Source organism: Oryzias latipes, chromosome 5 (genome assembly GCF_053564925.1).
Source record: "Oryzias latipes strain Hd-rR chromosome 5, Olatipes_Hd-rR_3.1".
Lineage (NCBI taxonomy): Eukaryota > Metazoa > Chordata > Actinopteri > Beloniformes > Adrianichthyidae > Oryzias > Oryzias latipes.
This window is the reverse complement of record NC_136241.1, coordinates 27,187,335-27,211,334: the sequence shown is the minus strand read 5'-3', so window position 1 is coordinate 27,211,334 and position 24,000 is coordinate 27,187,335. Positions and strand designations below refer to the sequence as shown.

General features: G+C 39.3%; 1 protein-coding gene across 13 annotated transcripts in view; it reads right to left on the bottom strand.

Moving 5' to 3' along the window:
• LOC101155104 (inositol 1,4,5-trisphosphate-gated calcium channel ITPR1) overlaps positions 1–24,000 on the bottom strand; it is a 109,261-nt gene that overhangs the window by 68,162 nt on the left and 17,099 nt on the right. For 8 of the 13 annotated variants that reach the window (XM_020703415.3, XM_078948070.1, XM_078948072.1 and 5 more), the window contains exons 4-34: positions 18,427–18,542; positions 18,241–18,327; positions 17,578–17,736; positions 14,050–14,148; positions 13,840–13,923; positions 13,584–13,730; positions 12,844–12,948; positions 12,622–12,666; positions 12,449–12,478; positions 11,942–12,096; positions 9,349–9,448; positions 9,105–9,265; positions 8,833–8,974; positions 8,594–8,752; positions 8,340–8,512; positions 7,307–7,426; positions 7,038–7,229; positions 6,596–6,847; positions 6,355–6,496; positions 4,681–4,837; positions 4,377–4,570; positions 4,164–4,302; positions 3,994–4,048; positions 3,742–3,907; positions 3,489–3,656; positions 3,325–3,396; positions 2,926–3,063; positions 2,704–2,829; positions 2,419–2,619; positions 1,903–2,154; positions 122–247 (exon numbers count right to left, since the gene is read on the bottom strand). In XM_020703415.3, coding sequence (XP_020559074.1) covers positions 122–247; positions 1,903–2,154; positions 2,419–2,619; positions 2,704–2,829; positions 2,926–3,063; positions 3,325–3,396; positions 3,489–3,656; positions 3,742–3,907; positions 3,994–4,048; positions 4,164–4,302; positions 4,377–4,570; positions 4,681–4,837; positions 6,355–6,496; positions 6,596–6,847; positions 7,038–7,229; positions 7,307–7,426; positions 8,340–8,512; positions 8,594–8,752; positions 8,833–8,974; positions 9,105–9,265; positions 9,349–9,448; positions 11,942–12,096; positions 12,449–12,478; positions 12,622–12,666; positions 12,844–12,948; positions 13,584–13,730; positions 13,840–13,923; positions 14,050–14,148; positions 17,578–17,736; positions 18,241–18,327; positions 18,427–18,542 — 4,262 coding nt within the window. The remainder of the gene's footprint in view (positions 1–121; positions 248–1,902; positions 2,155–2,418; positions 2,620–2,703; positions 2,830–2,925; positions 3,064–3,324; positions 3,397–3,488; positions 3,657–3,741; positions 3,908–3,993; positions 4,049–4,163; positions 4,303–4,376; positions 4,571–4,680; positions 4,838–6,354; positions 6,497–6,595; positions 6,848–7,037; positions 7,230–7,306; positions 7,427–8,339; positions 8,513–8,593; positions 8,753–8,832; positions 8,975–9,104; positions 9,266–9,348; positions 9,449–11,941; positions 12,097–12,448; positions 12,479–12,621; positions 12,667–12,843; positions 12,949–13,583; positions 13,731–13,839; positions 13,924–14,049; positions 14,149–17,577; positions 17,737–18,240; positions 18,328–18,426; positions 18,543–24,000) is intronic. The other 5 variants (XM_078948074.1, XM_020703423.3, XM_078948078.1 and 2 more) reach the window with 3 other exon arrangements.

Here is a 24,000-nt window from a genome sequence, read left to right as displayed (position 1 = left end):
TACCATGAGATATCAGCGCTGGGTCACACTTGCTCACTGCATGCTTTGTTGACAAAGGAAGCATCACACTAATGGCATCACATAAAACAGACCAACATCCGGTTATTTACAGATCACATACCCTGCAGATGTCCACAAGAAAGTTTTCAAACAGCTTCCACATGTGGTTGGACGTGTAAATCTCTTTCATCTCCACCTCGGTGTCCACGTAACAGTGGTTCAGGAAGTTAATGTAAGCAATTTTCACCTATTGGAATAGAAAAGACAAATAAAGAAACAATTTATCAAAGGAAAACTCACAGTTGATTACACAACATTTATGCGAATTCTTTCTACTATCGCTTTACTACACACCAGATTAGATACCTAGCTTCTTGATTGCCCTTTGGAAAGAATGGGACTGTGTCTTTGATTGACTAAATGAAACTCTTTGATTAAAGATAGCTGAGATAAGATTGACCCTTTAAAGATGCCGATTCCGCTCAGACAATAGAAATCACAGAATGGAGCAACACATGAGAATAGTCTGGAGTGGCCTCAGGTAGCAAAAATAATAATAGTAATAACTTTAACCGAAGTCACATGCACCGATACGGGGGGTTGACTGGAACAGGTGGGGTAGATTTTTGGATTATCTGAGCCTGTAGAAGGTGGGCCGCATCTTATTGGGAGCACAGGTGTATCTTGTAGTTCCCTTCGGATTTGCATGACCACCTTAAGGGACGTCATTAAAATGGAACGTACCATTGTGGTGCATGTGGTAATGAGGTGTATCGTGAAGTGTCATGAAGTATTTGTAAGGATGATATAAGTTACATGTACGTACAGGTTATGCTGTTGTACCCCTTATGCCACCATATGCAGTGCCTGCGACTCACCTACTTCACCCTTTCTTACCTTTGCATGTTGTATAAGTATTTGCAATGACCTGCTGCCAACAGCATGCCCGTAAAACTAAATGTTCATGAACAATTTTGCTCTGAAGGCTCACCAAGCGAACTTTGAACTTGATACTTCCTGCGAGCTACACACAGGCCCTGTCCAGGTTTGCCTGTTTTTTGCCCGCAAACAGCCCGTATCCATCCGTAAGGGCAGGTGCAACTAAGACCCTATGGACTTAAGGTAAGGTCTTTTCTGATCCACCAAAAGTTCCACCATGGTGCAGAGGTAGAGTGATCGTAAGACCGCCCTGCCCGCCCATATGTCAAAGTGTCCTTGGGCAAGACACTGAACCACACATTGTTCCTGGTGGTTATAGGTTGGTGCCAGTGGTCGGCAGCGAAGCCGCCATCAGGGTAAGAAGCTCAGACCAAACAAAAGTGTGTCTTATTAATCCAGGTGGGAGATAGCTGAGGCCTAAACTAGCAGTAGGGCAGCAAGCTGTGTGATCTCTCCCAAGGGGCAACACTTTTCGATTTACAGAATAACTCTGGAGGAAACACAAGTTAGAGGTACTGAGTGAGGTTCACCAACTAACAACTGGGGGCTTTTCACACAATATCGACTTCACCAAAAAGTAAACACAGTTATTCAGTGGTTTTTGTCTTTATAACTAGATTTTCAGCTGCAGCAGGAGTTAATATTTTGATACTCTTGCTTTCATACTTCATATTAAAACTGCAACTAAAAAGGGGAAGGGTCTTCTGATTGATAGGTGCCCAGCAAATCTTCAATTAATGCCTTTTCTGTGTGTTTTCCAATAACTGGCAGTCCCATACGACTGACACAACTCTCAAGGAGTTCATGATCCAAAGAGTCTTGATGGCTGGAAATCCCCACCAGCCAGAAAAAAAAAGCTCAGTGATTGTCAGCTTGGCTTTTAGGCATGAAACAGAGTCCTTTGAAACTACATGCAAATATTTAGTATTTAAATTCAATCAAAAATAAAATATTTTCGTATACCTCAGGGATGCAGTCTTCATGGGTCACTACTCGCACAATATCATCCAGGGGTAACAGGGAGTTACATTTAATCTCAGTGTAGACGTTCTTCCCTTCAGTGCAAACGGCCAGCAGTTCAACCAGGTGGATGTGGTACATCAGGGGGCTGTTTTCGTCCATGCGGTCCCGTTCGGAGCGCATCATCTGGACCAGAGTCTGAAAGGAGGCCCGGTCGTTGTAGAAGACCAGGACGTCTTCACCAGAGTTTACCAGCTGAGGGGTAGTAAGCCACCGTGAGGACACGTGAGAGCACTAAAACCTTCATCTCACACAGAGCCACTGTTGTTCGAAGTCTGAACAGCATTTTCTTTGAGATTTTAAAAGCAGTGTATGCAGGATGTTGTCACATCTTGCAAAGGACACTGATAGATTGTTGATTTAAAATATTAACTGACTTAAAATATTAACTGTCAGGAAATGGATCACACAGGAACTAGCAGCCAAGCCTTAAAGTGATAGGGTATTGCATGAGCATACCTCGGCCATGACAATGTCCTGACACTTCTTGATGAACTTGTTCTCAGCTTTAACAATAGTCTGCAGAAATTTGAGATACTGAACATGACGCCCGTGGGACTCGGTGCAGTGGACAAAGTGCTGCACCACGCGTTCATTGATCTCACTGCACAGCTGGAAATTGTTCATGAAGATATGCTGCATAGTGACAGCTTCCAGGATCTGTAAAAAATCAACAGGAATTCATCATTTTCAAGTAACACTTCCAGTGGGCAGAAAGTGGAAGTTAGATGAGAGCTTACTCACTCCAGGATTGAGAAACAAATTGATGTGTTTGTGGAGAAGAGCCTGGTTCGGCTGATTTCCTGCACAGAAATTCTGCAGAAACTCATGAGCCAATTTCATGATGTCCTGCATGCGGACATCCTCACCCTGGTGAAAATGCCAAAGGAATACTTATGAATTACAGTTATTTTAACCAAAAGCTCTGAGACCCTTAAAGTGTCCTGATTTGTTTGTATTTTGCACCTTCTCGTAAGGGATCTGTAAGAGTTCAAGCACAACGCTGTGAGCTCCCATGTTCCTCAGCAGCCTCTGCTGCTGCTTCTTGCTTTTCTTTCCTGTGCTGCCTTCTTGAACACAAAGTTTACTGAGGCGGATGAGGATCTGGAAACAAAGCAAAGATGAGGTAAGGTTATGATAATTACACATGCCAACAAATCGCTGGGCATTACACTGAATCTGGTATAACATTAACAAAAAAATAAATACTGCTGACTATGTTGACCTGAATAAGTCAATGTAAAGGACTTTAGTTATACTGGGAAATAAGAAAGAGACTAAAATGATACACTGACTAAAAACTATTATAACTATTTAAAAAGAGGGAAAGCAGGAAAATTATGAAAACTAAATCACACAACAAACCTCTTTTACAACTCTGTAGTTATAGCTGCTGGTGCTTTCTGTTTTCTTCTTGTCTGAACCAGATGAATCTCCCTAAAAAACAGTATGCAGCAATAAAATCAATTATATCTCCAAGATCTCTTTCAATAGTTTTACTTGTCAACAGCTGATTTTGTTCTGGAGACCTTCTTTTTGTTTTCTGACTCTGAAGGTCCATCTCCATCCATCCCATCCTCCCCCTGCCTCTTGTAAACCCAAAGTTCTGACTTCTCCACAATGGAGCGCAGCTGATCCAGATCTGACTTGATCTGCTTGTAGTTGTCCACATCTTGGCTGGTGACCAGCAACTGAACCTGGAATTTTTTGAGGGACACAGATTTTCCCAATTTTCTCCTACAAAAATAAACAACTTTATTCCTTTGAGAAAATACAGCTTACTTGTTTGAAGGCCATGAGAACCTCCTGCCTCTGGCTAAAGTGTCTGAAGAGGAGGTGAAGAGCTCCAGATACAAGGGGCGGATAGTCATGCATGGTCAGGTGCAGCAGGACCCTCAGGAACGTGCGGCCCCCGTGGTCATCAAGGTCTAAAGGAGTGTTTTCCTCACTTTTGGTGGAAAAACAAAGCAACAAAGCTTCACTTCAAGTGAAATACTTCTACATGCTTTGAAATCCAGAAAGGTTGTCAGTCACCTTCCTCCAAAGATCCCCTCGGCTTGTTCCTCAATGTTTTCAAAGTCAAAATTTCCTGTGAGGGAAGGAACTTTGATTAAAATATTTTATCATCAATTTAAAAACTGTTGAAATAAAATCAAAATAAAAAAAGGTAATGAAGGTTTCTGTTAAACCGTGATGTTTCTTGCCTGGCATTTGAGTAGTGTTGTTGTTGCTTGCACTCTGATTGGGAGCGTTTTCTCCTGGTGGGTTGTTCTCATCAAACTCGCATTTGAAAATACAGAGCAAGCAGGAAATTCTGTAGTCAAGCCTCACATTCAAAATGAACTATAAGAAAGGAGAAAATGTTACAGTACAGTCTAATGGTTAAAGTCTCCTGAAAAAGTTTCCTGTGGTTCAACCTGCAGAATCTCAATGATCTTGAGCTTCGTGTCCATGACCATGATGTCTTCTCTTTCTGGTTCCGTCTGTGTTTTCACCACTTCTCCCTCCGGCTGATGAGCTGGTGCGGTGGGCAGCAAACCGCCTCCACGCAGAACTACCTGCGTCATCAGCTCCCCGACTCCATGAATGGACTTCATCACGTTGCTGCCCGCTGAAGAACAAGCAGGGTTGAAGTAAGACATTCACAGAAACAATGAAAACTTAAATGAAACAGTTGCAATAGTATTTCATTTTTCAGGAGTGCAAGAACATGTGGTTCACATTTGTTGTTTTCATCTCCCTTCTCGATCTTGTTGATGGGGTATATGGTGCTGACATGAACACAGTCCAAAATGTTCAGCAAGATCTTGGTCAGTCGGAGCAAGTCACTGAAGTTGTAAAAACCAAAGTAGATGAGGTTCCTAGCCAGGTTTACAACCTGCAACCAAGAAGAGACAAACAACGCCTTTAAAGACCCACTCTGATCATCTGTTGATCTATTGTAAGAGCGTTCCCAGTGGACGGACGGTTGGCACAGAGTAACCCTGCCCACTTCCCCTCTCCGTTACTGGTAGAGCTCTGTTTCCACATTTTCCTGCTAGCTTACAGACCCTCACACACCTAATCTAACATTACCGGTGCAGCAAAAATGGCAAGCAACATTGGAGCTATCCACTCGTACAGTTCTGAGCCAGATGCCAACTCGGATGAGGAAAATGAAAACACACATGGATCTACAAGTGGATGTATTAGAAAGGAGCAGAGCAGGGAGCTTGTGGCTTGCCAACTGACATTTGTACATAAGAACTGCTAGCTTTCTCAAACAGAATTTTTCTGTCTTTCACAATCATTCACAATGATTTGAATCAAGAAATACCTAGAAATGCAATTTTAAGCCTAATTTTCTTTATATGAGTTCTCCATCATCAGAAAAATAACATATGAACATTTTACACACCAAAAACACAATTTTCATCAGGGTGGGTCTGTAAAACAAAAAAACTGCTGTGGACATTGTGAGGATTTTGTGCTTTAGTTTGATTTTTCAGTCGTGCTCTTGGTTTTGATCATGTTCCGTTTTCCCTCCATCAGTAGCACCAGGTTTAGGCTTGGTACATTCACAGCTGTGTTGTTTTGTGTTAATAATCCTCAGAATATTTAAGGCTATGTCCCAATTCCCACTCTTATCCCTAACTACTAAAACACTATATATATATAGTGCACTATACAGTGAGTATTGAAGGAATTGGGGCACAACCTAAGTGTCCGGTTTTCGGTCCTCCTTGTCAGGTCATCTGCTCTGCTTTTTCACTCGTGTAACGCTCCCATTGTTTTTGTCATGTTTAAGTTTATTCATTAAATGTTTAGGTTTCTGCCATGCTGTATGCTGCATTAATGTGTGGTAACACCTCCTCCGAAAACAGAGATTACTACCCATTAAGTGGATGCCTCCACAAAAACCTGTTCCTCAATTCTGTGCAACAATTGCACCCAATGTGTTTTCTCCATAATTTAACCCTGCAGTTTAATTGACATATCGTAAGTATTTAGTTACATCTGAAAATATCACTGTTCCATTTGTTGCCATATCTCAGCAAATCTGCCGTGAGTCCTGAGATTTGATTTATGAAAACGGCCCTAGGTTGTCTGAGCAGATCGAGATCTTCCTTCAAACTCAATGGCAAATTTGTCACTTTTTTGACATATCCACTACAGGCCTGCCACTGACATTTTATAGAATGTGTCTTTTAAATAATAGCAGGTCAGGCACACAGGGAGTGAAATAGAGAGAAATGAAGCTCTGGAGGAAAAAAAGTAAAGAAAAATGTATTTAGCAGCGAAACTGTTTAGTCAAGAAGCCTTACTGCAACACATAATCAACCAAATACAGTGTATTAATTTTGATGTTTTTATTCAGTCAATTTCTTATCTGATCTGGTGTAGAGAAGACATTACCTCAAAGGTAAGCTTGTTTTTCTCCTTGTCAGTGAAGGGAATGTTCTGTGACACCACCTCTCTCAGGTAGTTCTCCACAAAATCCATAGTGAGGCTGAATCGTTCTTTGATTTCATCTCTGGAGTTTCCGTCATTGTCATAGCTGCACCACAAAGAAGGAGGGAACACATTCAAGAGAATTACAGTTTTTTATTTTTGATAAATATGAACGAGTCAACACAAATCAATAAGTGGAACTTACTCATCAATAGCGATTTTAGAAGGAATTTCTGACCACAGTCGAGCGTATTTGACAGGAGTGACCTGTTCCTGAGGGTCACGGTCCACGTGCATGTGCAACATCAGGCGGCAGAAGGATGCTCGGAGGTCAAACGGCAGATCCTCATCGGACATGCAGCGCAGAATTAAATCCACGTCCAGTTGATTCGATATCTTGTTGATGGCCAGGTACTGGCGGTCCAGGCACATTCGGGCAAAAAGATTTAACTGGCACCTAGAGGGGAATATTTCAAATTTGGAGATTTCCTTTTTTCTGGTATATTTATTCACACAGTGAATTTATAGGAAAAGAAATGTAAAGTTTCCTATGTGAAATATCCAAAAAGATGACTCATGTTTATGTCACTCAGGCCTGGAGTGGAACTGCTGAAATACATGTGAATAAAGAGCACAAAACTTCAGACCTGTAGTAGCTGACAACTTCCTGGTCCTCCTTTTGGCCTTCTCTTGCATCCTGGGCCAACTCCCGGACGCTCTTGCTCCGAATATCTTTGGCGTTGTCCTTCCAGAACAACCACACCTCCTCTTCGTCTTCAGCCTGTAGAGGAATGTCCCCATTTGTAGACGTCTCAATTTCAAATCTTGAGAGGACAAGCCTGGTGAGCAGAGGCGAACATCATGCTAGAATTCATAGTTGGCAATGTCCATTAATAAAATTGAACAGATGGCTCACTTTGTCTCTATGAGGATGTCTGCATTGTTGGAGTCCAGCACAGCATTGCAGATGAGCTCCTGAGTCACTGGGATGGATTTACTCATGGACACACAGAGATCTGACAGGTAATCCAGAAACCTTGACACAGATGAAAATATAGTAAATGTTTGAAAAGCAGTGGAGAAACTAACAAGAAAATAATATTAAAGTACACTGACTGTTGTCTTAGAATAATAAAAGGGGTTAAAAGAATTTTGCTAGAAATGACCATTCCTCCAGTACCATTTCAGACTTTAAAGCCCCACTCTGATCATTTTTTATCTTTTTTATTAATGATTATGCAGTTTTTAGCCAAACAAAACAAAAAAATGTGTCATTTTCTAGGACATAGTTTCTGCAGAGCAGCAGAAGTCCATCAGAAAATGATGCCTCTGAGTTGTAGGTGGGACTGCTGCGCTAATTTCCCATCATGCCTTTGTTTACATGCTCTCCCACTAGCTTGCAGTCCCAATCTAGTATTACTGGTGCAACAAAAATGGCAAGCAATATTTGAGCTATCCAGTCGTACAGTTTTGAGTCAAAAACCAGTTCAGAGAATTTAAACAAAGACATACATGGATCCGTTTGTCTGTAAGTGGCAGTGGTGGAGCAGGGAGCCTGTGGCACGCCGATTATAATTTGTACGTAAGAACTACAAGCTTTTTCACATGGTATTTTATCGTCTGCTCCTGATTTACAACAATTTGAATAAAGAAACTCAGAAATGATATCTTAAATTATTTTATACATGTCCTCCGTTCTGTGAAAGTGCTCATGTTACAAACACCAAAAACAAAACTTTCATTGAAGTGGAATTTTAATGACTTCTTTTAATTGACATCTTTTGAATAAAACTGTCAGCATTTTAACCCACATGCTAAACTTAAGCGGTTCTAGTGTCACTTCACTCATTTCAGCTTACATTCATGTTTTGTTGGACCTTAAATTAGGCACAATGGCTGGCTTTGTGTTGGTTTCATGGCAGCATTCATTTCTTGAGCTAAAACCTCACCTGGGCTCCCGGTTCTTCCTCACTAAAGTTACAAAAGTGTCTATTTCAGCAGCAGTGATGTGTTTTTCCAGCAGCTTCCGGTTGTTGTGAAGAAGCGCTGTGATTGTGTCTTCTGCCAACACATCATATCCGATCTGCTTCTGCATGAAGCGGAACTGCTTGGCTATGTATTCCTGTGAGGAGCGCACAGGGAGGGGGGTTATTGCTGAGAGGGAAATCACTCCCATCAAGGTTTTGACTGTGTATAAACTTACTTGGTTCTTCCGATAATCCTGCTGGGAATGGCGGAGAACTCTGTAACAAAGCCTGCAAATATGCCTGAATGGTGCATGGCGCTGATCTCCAAGCTCCTCCAGCCGAAGCATGGGGCCGTCACCGCTGTCTGTGAAAGGGGCTTGGAGAAGCTTGAAGATCTAAAACAAAAAGGCAGCAGGAGGTTTAGCTCAGTAGGAACTCCAAATACCTGTATGAGATCTCTCTGCTTAACTTCTACCTGTTTCAGGATGTTTTGCTCCCTCATGAGTTTCTGTCTTTCTCTGTTGGGTTTGTTAACCATAATCTCCAACACGTCCTGGCCGCTGTTGGGGATGTCTACCACAAAGAAAACTAAATCTTCTAGCAGCTTCGTCACAAACCTTGGCAGTAAACATGAGGGAATAAAAGAAACAAGACATTTGATTTTAGAGAAATATTGGTCCCATAAATGAAACACAAAGTGTTTTGATGATTTATTTTAGATCATGTTTGGAACATTTTCAAGCATACCTCCTTTCATTCTGTGTGATTGTCCCTTTCTCCAGTTTGCCGGCTATGGAAGCCAACACCTTACTCGCATCATTAGCAAAATCTAAATCACGCACTTCTGCTGGTGGCACTGGAACGATGGCAAAGGCTTCTTTATCTTCTTTCACCTCTGATGTTCCAATCTAAGAAGAATAACAAGAGGATAATTAGTAGGATGAAACATAATTGTTAAAAAACGTTAACTGTGTGGCAACAGTTGACTCACCCGCAGCATTACTGGTTTTTCTTCCTCTTTGTCGATGGGGTTGTTGGTGCTGTGAACCCATGTGTTGGTGAACAAGTGTTTCAGCCGCACGTAGGAACTCCTGTTTGACAAAAGAAATATACACAAAACTGATGGTAAATATAAAATTTAAACGCACATCATAGTAAATAAACAGGCTCAAATACATTCAAAGCATTTTCTTAACAGCCCACCAAGAATCACTGATGGAATCAGTTGGACCCCTGATAATAAGCATCTGCTTCGGGGGTGTCCATTTATCCATGTTTCGTATTGTGCGGTGATTTGTTATTTGTAACACATTGTGGAAAACTAAACTAAACTAAAAAAAATCAGTGCCTCATCTCCAGGAAGAGCTTTAAAGACCGACTCTGATCATCTTTTGAGGTTGAAAAGCGTTCCCAGTGGTCTTTTAAATGAGATTATGACTTTTTTAGCCAAAACCAAAAGACTTGGTTTTTTTTCTATGACATAGTTTCTGCAGAGTGGCAGTAGTATATTAGAAATTTGGCTCAGAGCTGTGGGCAAAGGGGAACCCCGCCCCATGTCCTTTCCCCATTGCTGAGAGCTTATGGCTTATTTTCTGTGAAAAATTAGGCTCTTTTTCAAACAACATCTCCTAATATGTGTCCTCCATCATCAGAAAATGTTACAAGAACATTTAAAGAAAACAACAACTCTATTTCATCAGAGTGTGTCTTTAAGAGACTTGGGATCTTTATACGTGCCATGACAGTAACATTTGGTTCAGCTTTTTTGGTTTCCATGTGGAAATGTCCTATATTTTGATGGCTCCTAAATATTTCAGATGGTTCACCTCAAAACTCCATCCATCCATATTCTTAACCCACTAAATCCCATTTGGGGTCACGGGGTTGATGCAGTCAAATACTGTTGGGTAACCCCATGGGTAACACAATCACTCACACTTACATTCACACCTAATCACACCAATTTGGAGTTATCAATTAACCTATAAAATCTGTTATTGATCTGTAGGAGGAAGCTAGTGTTCCTGGAGATGACCCAAGCATGACTTCACACAGAGAGGTCCTAGCCGGATTCAAACCAGGGCCTTCTTGCTGTGAAGCAAGAGTGCTGACGACTACATCACCATGAAGACCAGCTCAAACGTTACTTTGTGTGAACAACTAGTCCCTGAATTATTAAAAGGTTAAACAAACCTAATACTTTAGTATTTTTTCAGACAGAGAGAACACTAGCACATGCAAAGCCCTTATTTCAAATCCGATCAGAGTTATTTTCTGTGTTTGTGTTATGTGTAAATGGAAAATATGGTCAGCACAGCACTAAATCCTCACACATAGTGAAGACTTGCGGAATTCTCACAGCAGATTCGACACAGAAAGCCGGCTGCTGCCACAATCTCAGCGGGCTTTATGCAACGGTCCCACATGAGGCGTGAATTTCCAAGGCCATAATTAGTTCCAGGGGGGGGGGGTATTTCAAGGTAGTGCTAAAAGTAGACCAACTTAAGCTAACATGTCCTGATGACATAACAAGACTTGACAGCAGCTCAGGGAGTTTTGTTTCTGATGTGCAGCATTAGGCAAAGGACTAGAGCAGTAATTTTGCAAAAAGAAATCAATTCAAAATCTAATCAAGTATGTACTTATACTCACACTTGTACTTATTGTTTTATAATTAATACAAATCAAAATAACTTGACATGTAACATTTTACTAACATACAATGATTTCTTCCAAGAAATTGTATATTAATCATAGTAACATTTGTGTTGAAGTAACACCCCCCCATTTGTAAATATAACAATTTAAAAAAAAGTGAGAAGTAAATATTTTTGTCATATATCGACGTCAATAAGCCAATTTGACAACAAATTCAACAAATATAATATTAGGAATGAGTTATTGATGTTGGCATTAGCAGATAAACACAGAAATGTTTCTAACATCCTGTTTTGACTTTGATTGTCAAAACTAGGCTCCGTCATCTTTTATAGCAGGGAGTTTCCACCTCTTGTGCTCACGATCCAGACTGACTGGCTTCCTGTTTTACTCCATTTCAGTAATTTCCTGGTGTTCTTTGCAAATGAAAGAAAATAAAAGGTAGTGTGTCAAGAAATAATTTACAGCATTAGTGTAAAAGTTCACAAATTGACACTGCTCTTTCTCTGTTTACCCTTAGTTAAAGTTTGAAGCACGACTAAAGTTATTTACGAAAAACATCAAAAGATGAGCAAATCAATGAATCAGACATTTCCTTAAAACCCCCCTTATTTATTAATGTTCCAACTTCCCCTAAAAAGACAAATGACTGTCTTCACTCTTTGTTATCTGATAGTCTTGACATCATTGTGGCCAATGTGGTAAAAAATATGTCGTTTGTTAATTTATCACCGCCCGTTGTTTTGTTCTACTTAAAGGTGGACATGTTTTTACTGAACTCTTTAACACAAATAATTTACGTTTCAACCTTCTCCACTTCAAATCAGTGCATACCTAGCTAACTATGTGTTTTGTTTTGACACAGAAGAAAAAATACCCCATTGTGATTCTTAATTAAAAGTACTTTTAATGAACATGCCACATACCTGGGCACCATGGAATCTCCTCCTCTCAGAGTGGTCGGGTCCAGCTCAAAGATGGAGGAGATCTCCATCCCGTCGGGAACGGGGACCAGTGTGCACATGACCTTTTCCTGGGGCGTCCGCAGGCGGCCCCTCAGAGCCTCATTGTCTATATCCAACTATAGGAAAGGAAAGAGGCGTAAACACTGTTTACAAACCATACATTAAATAAAGGATAAAGAATCTATAGCTGTAATATTCAACCATGCAGGTACATCAGTGTATGCAATCATTGACCCTGATGTGGAATTAAAATTTCTAAACCTTTTTTTCGGATTTTTTTTATTTACTTAGAAATAAATATTTAGAACATTTTTAACACATCAGAGTGGAATATTACATGCTGAGACCCTGTGGTGCTGTTTCCTTAAGAAATCCAGTCCTTTGATTCGCTGGTTGCTAAATGAATTTTGATGATGCAGATAAAGGGCATGAAAAGTGAAGTCAAGGAAAAATATTATACAGATGTACCTGGAAGTTAAAAGGAGTAAAGTCCACCACCTAAAAAAGAAGTCCAAGGGCCAGAAAATATTTATATAGGTAGACAGGAAGATAGAAGTAAAAGAATAAATTAAAATAGATTTTGAAAAGATAAATAAAGTCAGCATTATGCTGCAGAAAATGCAAAAAGCGTGTTTGCTCACAGAGGATCGCTGATCAGCACTTTCCTCCTCAAAGTCTGGATTTACCTGGAACAAAAGCAGGTCAAACATGTCAAGATCATTGGTGTCAGGGTTCTCCCTCACTAATTTACGTAACTAGCACTTTTTAACTTTTGACGATTTCAAACCGTTTCTCCAACTTCAGATTCCGTTTGTCTAAAAATTCGAAAGGGAGAATGGTGACATAAAACCCCTGACACAAACCTCACTGACCTCGGCTGCCAAATAGCACCCTGTGGCCAAATGTTTAAACCTGAACAGGCTGTTCCAGTAGCCTGCACCTCCCCTGCAAGGATCGCGGTGGACCACCTGGAGATTAAAGCAAGAAGGGAAGCATGAAAATTGAAATTTAGGGAAAAATGACGCATAAATATTCACATATACAATTACATTTGGTCACAGAAATTCACAGCGAAACCTTCCATCTCAGCCACATGCTAGGCACAACAGGATGGCTTCGACTTGTGAGCTGCAGATGTCAACCAGTCTCCTCACCACAGGATTGCTGGTTCGGTTCTCAGCTACTCCAGTCATGTCTGTCATACTAGTTTGGTTTCCAGTAAGTAAATATGCAAAATGACCATTCAAAAGCAATGTCCGATTATTTATTACTGATTTTTACCACTTCTTTTAAAAATAATTTTAGTTTCAATTTTTTTTGGTATTCACTGTGGATTCTTCTTTCGTTGCTAAAAAAGTCCTAATAATTTTGCCCACGTGTGCACATTAAATAGAGCTTAGCCTTATAAAAAGCCCCTGGAAAACACTACAGCTCATCATTTAGTTACACATTTGCATAATCTCTACAGGTATAGACAACTTTGAGCAGAGCAGATTTAGTGTCATTAATACATTTCAAATATTAACAAGACATAAAAAATCTTGTATTATATAAAAAAAAAACGGGGAAAAAAAATTTAATTTGGAGATTATGCTTAACCTACCTCCACTTCCCACAGTGCTTTGCTGCTTGTGGCAGAAGTCGCAGACTGCCGGCCAGTTGTTCTAAGAAAAACGTGTTGCTTCTTTTTGTGATCGTCACAAGTTAGAAACTTTTCCTGCTCTGCGTGAAACAACCGCACCACGTCCCCCTGCAAATTTAAAACACACTCATCTGTAAGCAGTCAGGCTTTATGCCATGGAGTAATTACTAGAGAGGCTACTGGCTAATATAAAACAGTGAAATCTGTGGACACCTACGCCTTTAAGTATTGTCTCCTTGTTGTCACTCCACTTCATAAAAAGAACTACTTTCCAACTTGTGTTGCAATTCACTGAATTAACCTAAAAGACAGAAGAGGAAAAACATTTACATCATACACTTTAAATTATCTTTCATTATTTAGATGAGACCAATTAACATCTGAGTTTTCTCTAAAACTTGTTTTCAGCACTAGCCTCATTCCTCACCTCATTACATCCTGGGTTGTCCACTAACTGGTGGCTGCTGGCATGTAGAGGCTGCCCCGCATTCACAGGGTTAAGGACTACTTTGTCTCCAATTACAACCTGTGACAGAAACGCAGGAGCATCGAGCAGGAAGTAGAGAAGAAAAACAATTTTTGAGGAAAATTGGAAAAACATATATACTACAAATCCATTGGTTAGAAATACTGCAGTAACTAAAATTTGATTGATTTGATTTATTGATTTATTTCAAGCATTGTAGTCAAAGCAATAAAAGATTTACACATATTTATCAAACTCATTACAAAAATGTTGAAATGCATAGATTAAAAAGACAAAAAAATAAAACAAAATAAAAAAGTCACTTCAATCACATTTGCTTAATTAAATACAGTGATCATTAACCAAAGTTAAGCAGAGCTTGATTTATTGCTTGAAAAGGAGTGGGAAGAAGCGAGCTTACATAGACCCCACCCCTACTGAGTTCATTAATTTGATAGTTTTACATGGTTTATGTAATCCAGTTCTAATCCGATAGATTCTTTTCCAGTAATAAAATCAAGCGCATAGTAATGATTGATTATAATTTAGAAAACATTCATTCATGAATTCAGTAAACAGTAACGGTAACCATTATGTAATAATCATTGATTATTAGAACACATAAAACCATTAATTATTGCTACACATTTTAGATCAAGTAAAGAAAATCAATAGCTTATTGATTGTAATTCAAAAATTTCAGTAATAATTAATGCAAATTACAATGTAATACTCATTGATTGTAATTTAAAGAGCTTTGATTATTTCACCACCATCAAGTTCACACATGTATTTGGAATTATTCAAACACCAGTTGATCATTTACTCCCCTTATCTTTATATGGTGAAATCAGAGTTTCTTCATACTTTGTCTTGAATATTTGGATATTTGAACATTGTTTGAGCTCATTACTTAACCCGTTCCAGAGTTTAGTGCCACACACCGACACACAGAAACTTTTCTTTGTGGTTCTTATCAGTTTGATCTTGAAGTTCCTACATCCCATCAGTTTGTAGCCTCCTTCATTTTCTAAGAACTGTTTTTAGATACTGAATGGTAACAATTTCCCACTGGCTTTGTGTAGAAGTTGTGCAGTGTAAAAAACCACAGAGTCATCCAGTTTTTAAAAGTCTAGATTGATGAAATAAATTGTTTGTATGATCAAGATAGCCGGCTTTATGTATAATTCTGATGGCTCGTTTTTGAAGTTAAAAGAGAGGGTGTAGTGATGTAGTAGTGAACACACAGTGGCGCCATTGTCAAATGTTATTTAGTGACAGAAAATCTGACTAAATAAAACTACTTGAGGAAGTGGAAACTGTAGTTTTTCAAAAACATTGATTATCTGTCTGTTTTGCACAACATGATAACAGGTATAGCTTAAAAAAATCCGGATTGGATCTGACATGGCTCCATTTCCCTTTCAAACATCAATCTAAGAGCTGTAAAAACATATTTTTTCTATCATGTTCCTGCTACCCCATCTACTGATTAAGACACCAAACTGCACTGAAGCTGCTCGGTGCACCATGGCAGGATCAATAAAATGTTAAAGGACAAATCTTCCCAAGGGGGCTAATTATGCATAACCTAAGTAGCCAAACACTCGGCTTAACTATTAGCTTCAAGCTTAAACGGAAGAGGTAACGTCCATCTTTAAATTTCCTTAAACAGTCTTCCCAAGAAGGAAGTGTCACAGTTCAGTTAAGATCTGTGTGAAACAAAAGATTAGCCAGTCCTATCTGCAGATCAGAGAACTGGGGCAACAGCAAGGAGTGAGATACAGGAGCCTCTTCTGGGAGCCCAACCCTCTCAAATTCCTTTTGTGCAGCATTTAGTTGCCTGCAGAGCAGAGCAGCACCTAAAAAGGGTGAAAAATGATTTTTTTTTAGCCTAGTAAATCTATTAAATTGTAGGAGTGAGTAAGTAAGCAAAGTAAATACATCTTTATTTTTATAGCACTTTTCACAGGGAACAACTCAAAGTGCTCCTAAATGTTAAAAAAAAAACTTTAAGCTTTCTTTAAAATGACTCAAAAAAAGAAAAGTTAAATATTACATAAAGCACTTGAAAAGATTACTCCTTACATTTTATTTTTGTGCATTTGTTTAACTTGGAGTATTTAAAAATTTAAAAAGTGTTTACATAAGGAAAACTTCTGCAAGGATCTAGTATTTCTTTTTAAATAAAGAAAGCTGCTCAAGCTGGATTGCTCTTAGAAAGTACGTGCTTCCAGCTTCTACTAAATAGTAATCAAACTGTTTCTGATTCTATTTGCAGAATTCTCAGAAAGTTGAGTTCAGCCGGCCTGATTCCTTTCAGACCTGTTCAATCAAGAACCAAGCCCTACAGATGTTGTCTGACAGTGAGACATGCTGAAAGATTGCACAGCTTGATAACATTATGTTGCCATCCAAAGAATGAAGACAAAGAGTCCAGAGACAAAGTCTATGACATGTATCTGTCCTTTGAAAGACTTTAGGACCCTTTATTTACAAATTAAGAAAACTTGGAATGTGGAACATCCTTAGTGTTAGGAATAATGACCAACCAATCAAAAAAGCTCTTTCGGGAGGTCATTAAAGAAGCTGAAACAGGGAACATGGAACAAAAAAGAATGATTGACAAGGGTCTACAGCCAATCAGAACACAGAAGACAGAGTGATTAAGAAGCATGCACTGTAATAACCCTGTAAACAAAAATGAGCTGTGATACAGTGAGGGACCACCGTACAGGAAAACATCAGAACAACAGTTAAACATGGTGGTGGTAGTATGATGATGTGGAGCTGCTTTGCAACTTCCCGACTTGAACCACTATCTCTGGTAATGCATCCATAAATTCAGTTTTACACCAGAAAATTCAGATGGGTAAAGTCTTTCATCGCTTCAATGCCGTGCTCTAAAGCACTGGAGTTTTGCAGAAGAGCAATGATCCAAAATATATCCAACAGCAGAATTTATTTTCACTTAAAAACAGAGTTTTATGGTGGTCTAATTAAAGACGGCATAGTATTTCTTCTGTTTTTACCGAGTTTCTTTTATTTCTTTTTCTAGAAGGGACCATGGCTTTTTCTGAACATTATTAGTTACCTTTTATCACTTTTTGTTTAGTAAACCCAAAAAATCAGATATAGGCTTAATCTTTATAGCAAGAAGCAGACATTCTTAATCTATATTTATGGCCTGGTAAAACATCACTAAAAAACTAACCCAGCTTCAGGTCTTTACTAACAATATGATTCCAGAAATGCAAAAAAAAAAAAAAAAAAGAAAGAACTGAAAAGGTCTTTCTCAGTACCAAATAAACTTCATTTTGAAGCAAGATAGAAAAACAGCTCTCCAACAGTGACCCTGAAACTTTAGCAACTGATGAGTGGTTCCTGATTTTTTTTTCTTCTAAACACGACATCTGGCCAGGTGTGGTGCTTTGAAAAAGTATTTCGTCTACAGGGCATACCGGTAATTAACTTTCATTGTCTACTCACACTGTCTCCCAGGGATCTCAGCTTGTAGAACGGCTGAATGTAAAACCAAGACCCCTCATTTCCTGCAGAGTCCAGAGTCACCCTCATGGCATTCTTCTCCAGCAGAGCAGGTAACCTCTTGTTCACTGTTAAGTATTTATTGCTTTTCAAATGCAGCAGCTGTTGGCAAAGCAAAACAAAACATCCAAGGATAAAAAAATAAAACTGAACAAATATTTAGAAAAACAAAACAGGAGCAATGAAATATGTAGAGAAACTGGCACAACAGAATCTTTTTATTGAAAATAACTTTTTGAATTGTTGGGTTATCAACATTTTTAATGCAAGGGCTGTAAATGTCCTATGTGATGCCCTTGCTGACAACTAGCAAATCTAACTTAATTCCAGACCTGCGAAAGAAATGCTATTAACTGACTGTGGCAAGAATAAGTCCTGCTGTGGAGTTTCTATTCTGGAAATCAGCTTTATGAAATGTGCTTTAAGGAAATGAAGAAAAAAATGCACCTTTACAGCACATCTTTGAGCTGCAGCAATTATTTAAAACTTTGTCAGACTTAATCAGCCCCATGGTGAATGTTATCTGGCTCACAGTATCAAAAGCGCAGCAACACAGCCCCGCAGTTCTGTTAAGGAGGGCAGCTTATCATAAGCACAGCAGCACACCTGGATGACATTTCCATACTGTATGACGGTTCCCAGCAGCTTGCGGTTTTCAGACTCGTTCTGCTTCTTCTCCAGGTCTGCAGCGTGCTGATAGTCAAGAGAGAAAGGCAGTGAAATTTTCTGCAAAGTCTCTAGATGACAACGTTACTGCAGTTCAGGCCTGAGAAACTAGAAAGTGTGCCTCACGTGAAGTTTATTGAGGAGGACAGTGTCAGTGGTACTGTTGCCTCCAGGTTTGGCTGCCTTCCAGAACTGCTTTTGTGCCGAGTATCTGTTCATAGGACACAGTTTGAAAAGGCAGTCTGAGGGAGACAAGAAAGAGAAAAAGAGATTAGTTGCATTCGTCATTTAAGACAGGTTTGAAAAACAAAATAAGAGGCTTCATTGAACGCAAATGTGTGGCGCACAACATAATTCACAAAACCAAACTAACCCTGTGTTTAGATATGTACATTGGTTTGGCATGTTAGGAACAACAGCCCTGGAACATCGCCTGTTCGTCCTTCCTTCATGTGGGCATCCCTGAACCCCCCTACATTCTTTAAGACGTCTTCCCTTACCGAGAAGGAGGGTCTAAGGGCGGGGATGCCCAGTTTAGCTTAGTCGGTTTGGTTTAGTTTAGCAATCAGTTATTGTATTTTATAACTGATTTTTTGTTTTGTACAACTAGTGAAGCCCGTTGAGACAACTGTGCTGTAATATTAAGCTATATGAATGAATTGAGTTAGCAGAGTAATATGTACAAAGTTTTATGAACAATGTAATAATCTTAATAGGTTCAGATTTTTTAAATTGTAGTGATTTTTCTTTTGGTGTTCAAACTGGAGGAGCAGACAAGCGGGGGGGGGGGGGGGGGGGGGATCTCTTTTTTTTCTATTGTTTACTGGCACAAGTCTGCCACTTTGGGCTGGAAGTGGCTTGGTGCAAAATGTCGAAGCAGAGCAAATCTTGCTCCAGACTTTTTCTTTAACAGCTCTATTCCGATATATAATAGAATAGGCTTCACATAATTCTGTCTGTCAAACAACAATTATTCATTTCTCCTCCTTGATCAATTTTGGCACTTCTGTCAATTAAAGTGGATATCTTTATATGTCAATACCAAATCCAAGTCCCTGATGGGTCAAAGCTCGACCCGGTTTAACTTTCAATAAGCTTAAAACGCACAATATGTGCATTTACATAGACTTATCATTGACTATTTTATTCAGACATTTTAAAAAAAGACTTCAAGGGCAAAGGTACCATAGTTCAGTACTTCACTGATCGTGAAGCCTACTCCCTATATGGTGCTATCTTTATAGGCAGCCTAACTACCAATTCCTGAAGTCATTTTTCCACATGTCTATCTAAATGGCCACGTTAAGGTTCAAACAGGTTTTTGGCAAAAATGAAAAAATTTGATTTTTGGCTTTTTAATAATTTTTTAACAACTGTCTATTAGAGGAAACATTTGGCTTTCAGGTTGCATTTGAGATTTTTGGCTTTGGAATCCTCTGTACAAAGCTCAGCCACTTTTTTCAGCCATTTTTGCAGGAATTTGCATTTCTGAAGCCAGCCTCTTCACAGTTTTCAATCATTATGCTGTTCTATAATTCTGCCCTAGGCAGATGAAAACAATAGTTTGAACTTGGTAATGTTATTGTTCTACTGTCCAGTATTGCAGATGGTTAAGGTAAACAGAATTTGTAAAAATAAAAAATAAAAATAAATTAAAATGCTGGGTGCTGCACGGTGGGGCAGTGGTTAGCGCTCTTGCCTCACAGCAAGAAGGCCCCCAGTTCAAGTCCCCGGCTGGGGGATGTGAAAAACAACATCAATGGGGGACCTTTCTGTGTGGAGTTTGCATGTTCTCCCCGTGTATGCGTGGGTTTTCTCCGGGATCTCTGGCTTCCTCCCACCGTCCAAAAACATGCTTCATAGGTTGATTGGCAGCTCTAAATTGTCCATAGGTGTGAGAGTGAATGGATGTGTGATTGTGGACATTCTACCCTGCGACAGACTGGCGACCTGTCCAGGGCATCCCCTGCCTGCACCCACAAGTGGCCGGGATAGGCTCCGGCAGCCCCGTGACCCCGAAAGGGAAAAACGGTATAGAAAATGAATGAAAAATTAAAATGCCTCCAAAAGTAAAATACGTTTTTTTAATGCCATTTAAGGGGGTAATTTCTTTATAGAATCATTTGATGACTTTTGATGCTTCTTAAGCCTGTAGAAGAAAGCTTGTTAAAAGCAAAACAGCATGCAGAATGCTTCATGTATCTGCAGTGATATCAGCTATGCCTGTTGGTTTGCACTTATTGAAAAAAACATCATAAACTGAAGAACATATCATTAAAATAATAGGATTCATGACTTTAAGACAATCTGCCTAAAGGAATTCTGCAATTATTCATATTTTCTAACAGAGACAGGATGACATGGTTTAGGTCTAAATTAAACTGCTATTAGGTGATATCTATTTGTAAAATTTCTGCCAGTGCTGGTACACCATAGAGCAGTGGTCGGGGACCCATGGCTCGCAAGCCATATCTGGCTCTTTTGATGGCCACTTCTGGCTCGCAGACAAATCTTTAATTATAAGGAAGAAAAAAAAGTTTAATTAGACCAGTCTTTCCCAGGCGCAATGGAATGCCAGGGGGGGCGCGCAGTAGTAGCACTGCTTGGAGAAAAAAAAATCTGCGCCACTATCAGTTTACTATTATCTGTTATATCACAGAGTTTGTACCGCCCTGAAACCTGCGAATTGCCGTCCCTGCAGCTGCGCGCTCCAAATGTTTGAGAAGGAAAAGGGGAGGGGTAGTGAGCGCAGGCAGCGAGGTGAAAACGGTGCGTTGATTGTCAGAACTAAGAACACGCTGCCCGTCACATACCACACACTGCAGCGTGTGAGTATTGCTATACTGACAATGTTTGGCTCCACGTTATTTAGACAAGACCAACACCAAAACCACGCAGCACCAGAAGTCGCATTAATGGTAAGAAATACTCATCATTTATTAGCAACATTTATTATTATTAGTTTTAGTTTTAAACATATTGTATGGGTCTCACGAAATGACATTTAAAAATATGTGGTGTTCGTGGCTCTATCTGCCAAAAAGGTTCCCGATCCCTGCCATAGAGTTTTGAGCTAAGTTCTTTACCATTATGACACTTATATATCTTTAATAATTAAACCAGGTGGTGCAGTGGTTTGCGCTCTTGCCTCACAGCAAGAAGGCCCCTGGAAACAGACCACCAATGGGGACCTTTCTGTGTGGAGTTTGCATGTTCTCCCCGTGCACGCTTGGGTTTTCTCTGGGGACTCCAGCTTCCTCCCACTGTCCAAAAGCATGCTTCATAGGTTAATTGGTAACTCTAAATTGTCCATAGGTGTGAAAGTGAGTGTGTATAGGTGTGTTATTTGTGTGGACCTGTCCAGGATGTCCCCTTGCCTTTGCTCACAAGTGGCTGGGATAGGCTTCGGCAGCCCCGTCACCCCGAATGGGAACAAAACGGGTTTAAAAGATGAATAAATGAATGAATAATTAAACCAGATGGCACAGCGTACTGAAATAGTCCCATACTTTTGAAAAACACTGCTACACTAAATTTCTGAGGCACTTGGGTCCCGGAACAACTACCTTGCACTTTTCTGAATTTATAAAATAGAATCTCAATAACTTTGATATATTTCATTCAGCTTATAGTCTAGTAACACTACTGTAAGATACCCTGGAGTTAGTATTGACCCGGTGGTTTTTTCTTTTCTTTTACTCTCACAAAAACATTGGTTATAGAACTACTTGTTTGTTTTAACTTGACAAATTTAAAAATATATCATTGTTTGTATTTGCTCAACAAAGCTTTACAATTTGTCAGAAGAATCAGATGCTCTTATTCTTCGGAAACACCAGGTACGTGTCTGAAGCTTGTTTTTCCTCAAACGGTTGGAGTGTCTGTGAATTAAATGGGGCACCATCCATCCATACAGTGTGAACATACTGTAGCTTAAGAGTTTAAGAGTCCACAGAAAGCAACAGCTGCCAGCCATCTTTAAGGTTCGACTTTAAGGTTTTGTTGTTGATCGACTTCAGGCTGACTCCAAGGAATAGCTTTAGTTGGCCGGGTCTAGGTCAAGACTTTTGAGTATCAACCTGCTCACTATTCTCTTTACTCTTCATGTCAACTTTACTTATTTGTCTCAATTTTACTTATAACAGATGTTATGTGTTTTTGTGTTGCTTTTTTCTCTTCCTATCCTCTGTGTTGAGGTAGATGCCCATCCTTCCAGAGTCTGGTAAAGACCCTTTCTTTTGTTTTCACATTTTCAAAACAATCTTTCCTGTAGTTTCTGTGTGTAAACTGGCACAGGAGACCAAGAAGCTATTAGAATGCTAAAAATAGCTACTTTGGCTACCTCTGTGAAAAATGTGGCCAGTGTGAGTCTGCTGGGATTAACCATCACAGAGCTTGAGTGAAGGAAGGAGTACAAAAACAGAGTAGGTCAAGGACCAAGTGAAAAATGGGGCACTGGGAGAACATTTGTTTGAAAGGAATAACCAATTAGGGTTATGAAGACTTGAAAATAGGTCATTTAGAAGTCACTGAATTCATTGAACAATGAAGCTTTTTCTGATAGCTGGTCTAAATCAACAAGTTGGGATAGGAAAACAATGTAAGTTTTTAATTAACAATAAGGCGAGAACACCTTTATCAAAAGAAATAAATAAAAATAAATACCAAACATCCAAAAGCAGATAAGATAATCAAATATGACAAAAGCATGACTGTATTCAGATGGTCAACAGGCTCAGTTTAAGTCCCTTTTGAAATAGTTTGGTAGCAATTAGGCATATAAAAAGAGTTAAGGAATATAGAATTCTGAGGCATGTATCCCTTCTATGTGTTAAATCACAGAGCCATTGGAGAACCTCAGCAGATGTTGGTCTAAATATGTTGATGTTCTAGAAAGAACACATAAATGATTAACATTTTTATGGGATGAAAAAATAGGCCCCATATTTGTGTCAGCGGGTGGCCTAGTTTGGTGTTTGCCACAGAAAAATCAGTTGACCTATATTGCAGAAACTTTAAAAACTTTAATTTGTTGAGTTTTCAACAGAATTTTTTTTGAACAAATCAAGAAAAATAGCAAACTTCAAACAAATATTGCTTGTTTTGTGTTTAAACTACTTCCACTGATTAATATATTGGCTCCATTCTAAGCTTTTTTTTGCTTTGCAGCTGGGTTTTGCACTTTGTCTGTAATCAGGTAGGATACAAAAGACAAGAGGGGCATCTTCTTTACGCTGATTACATTTGCATGTGTTCATTTTGCAAATGAAGGCTATTCACAGGTGTGTTACATAACCAAAAAGTTAGGGAGACTAATCCAAGCCTAAAATCTGAAAATGTTTAGCTGTTTTTTGTTCCCCAGCCACTAGCAGTTTCGATTGCTACAAAGTAAAAACATTTAGAAATCAAGAAAAAAAAGCCAACGATGATGCTTGATCACTGAACCACTCTACAAGTGACAGCTGATGTTGTTCCTGTGAATGAATTCTGAAAATATTCAAATCTGTTTTTGCTAAATCGTTGTGTGATGCACAGTTAGCTCCCCCATCCCTGACAAAGCTGACATTTCTTTGCTCTAGTTTGGCACATACTTTCTAAAGATAAGTAAAAACCCAATATACAAGAAAATCATTAACTGTAAATAGAAAACAGGCAGTACAGGTAGCTGTTGTAGCATTTACACTGTAAAATTCCTAAGTG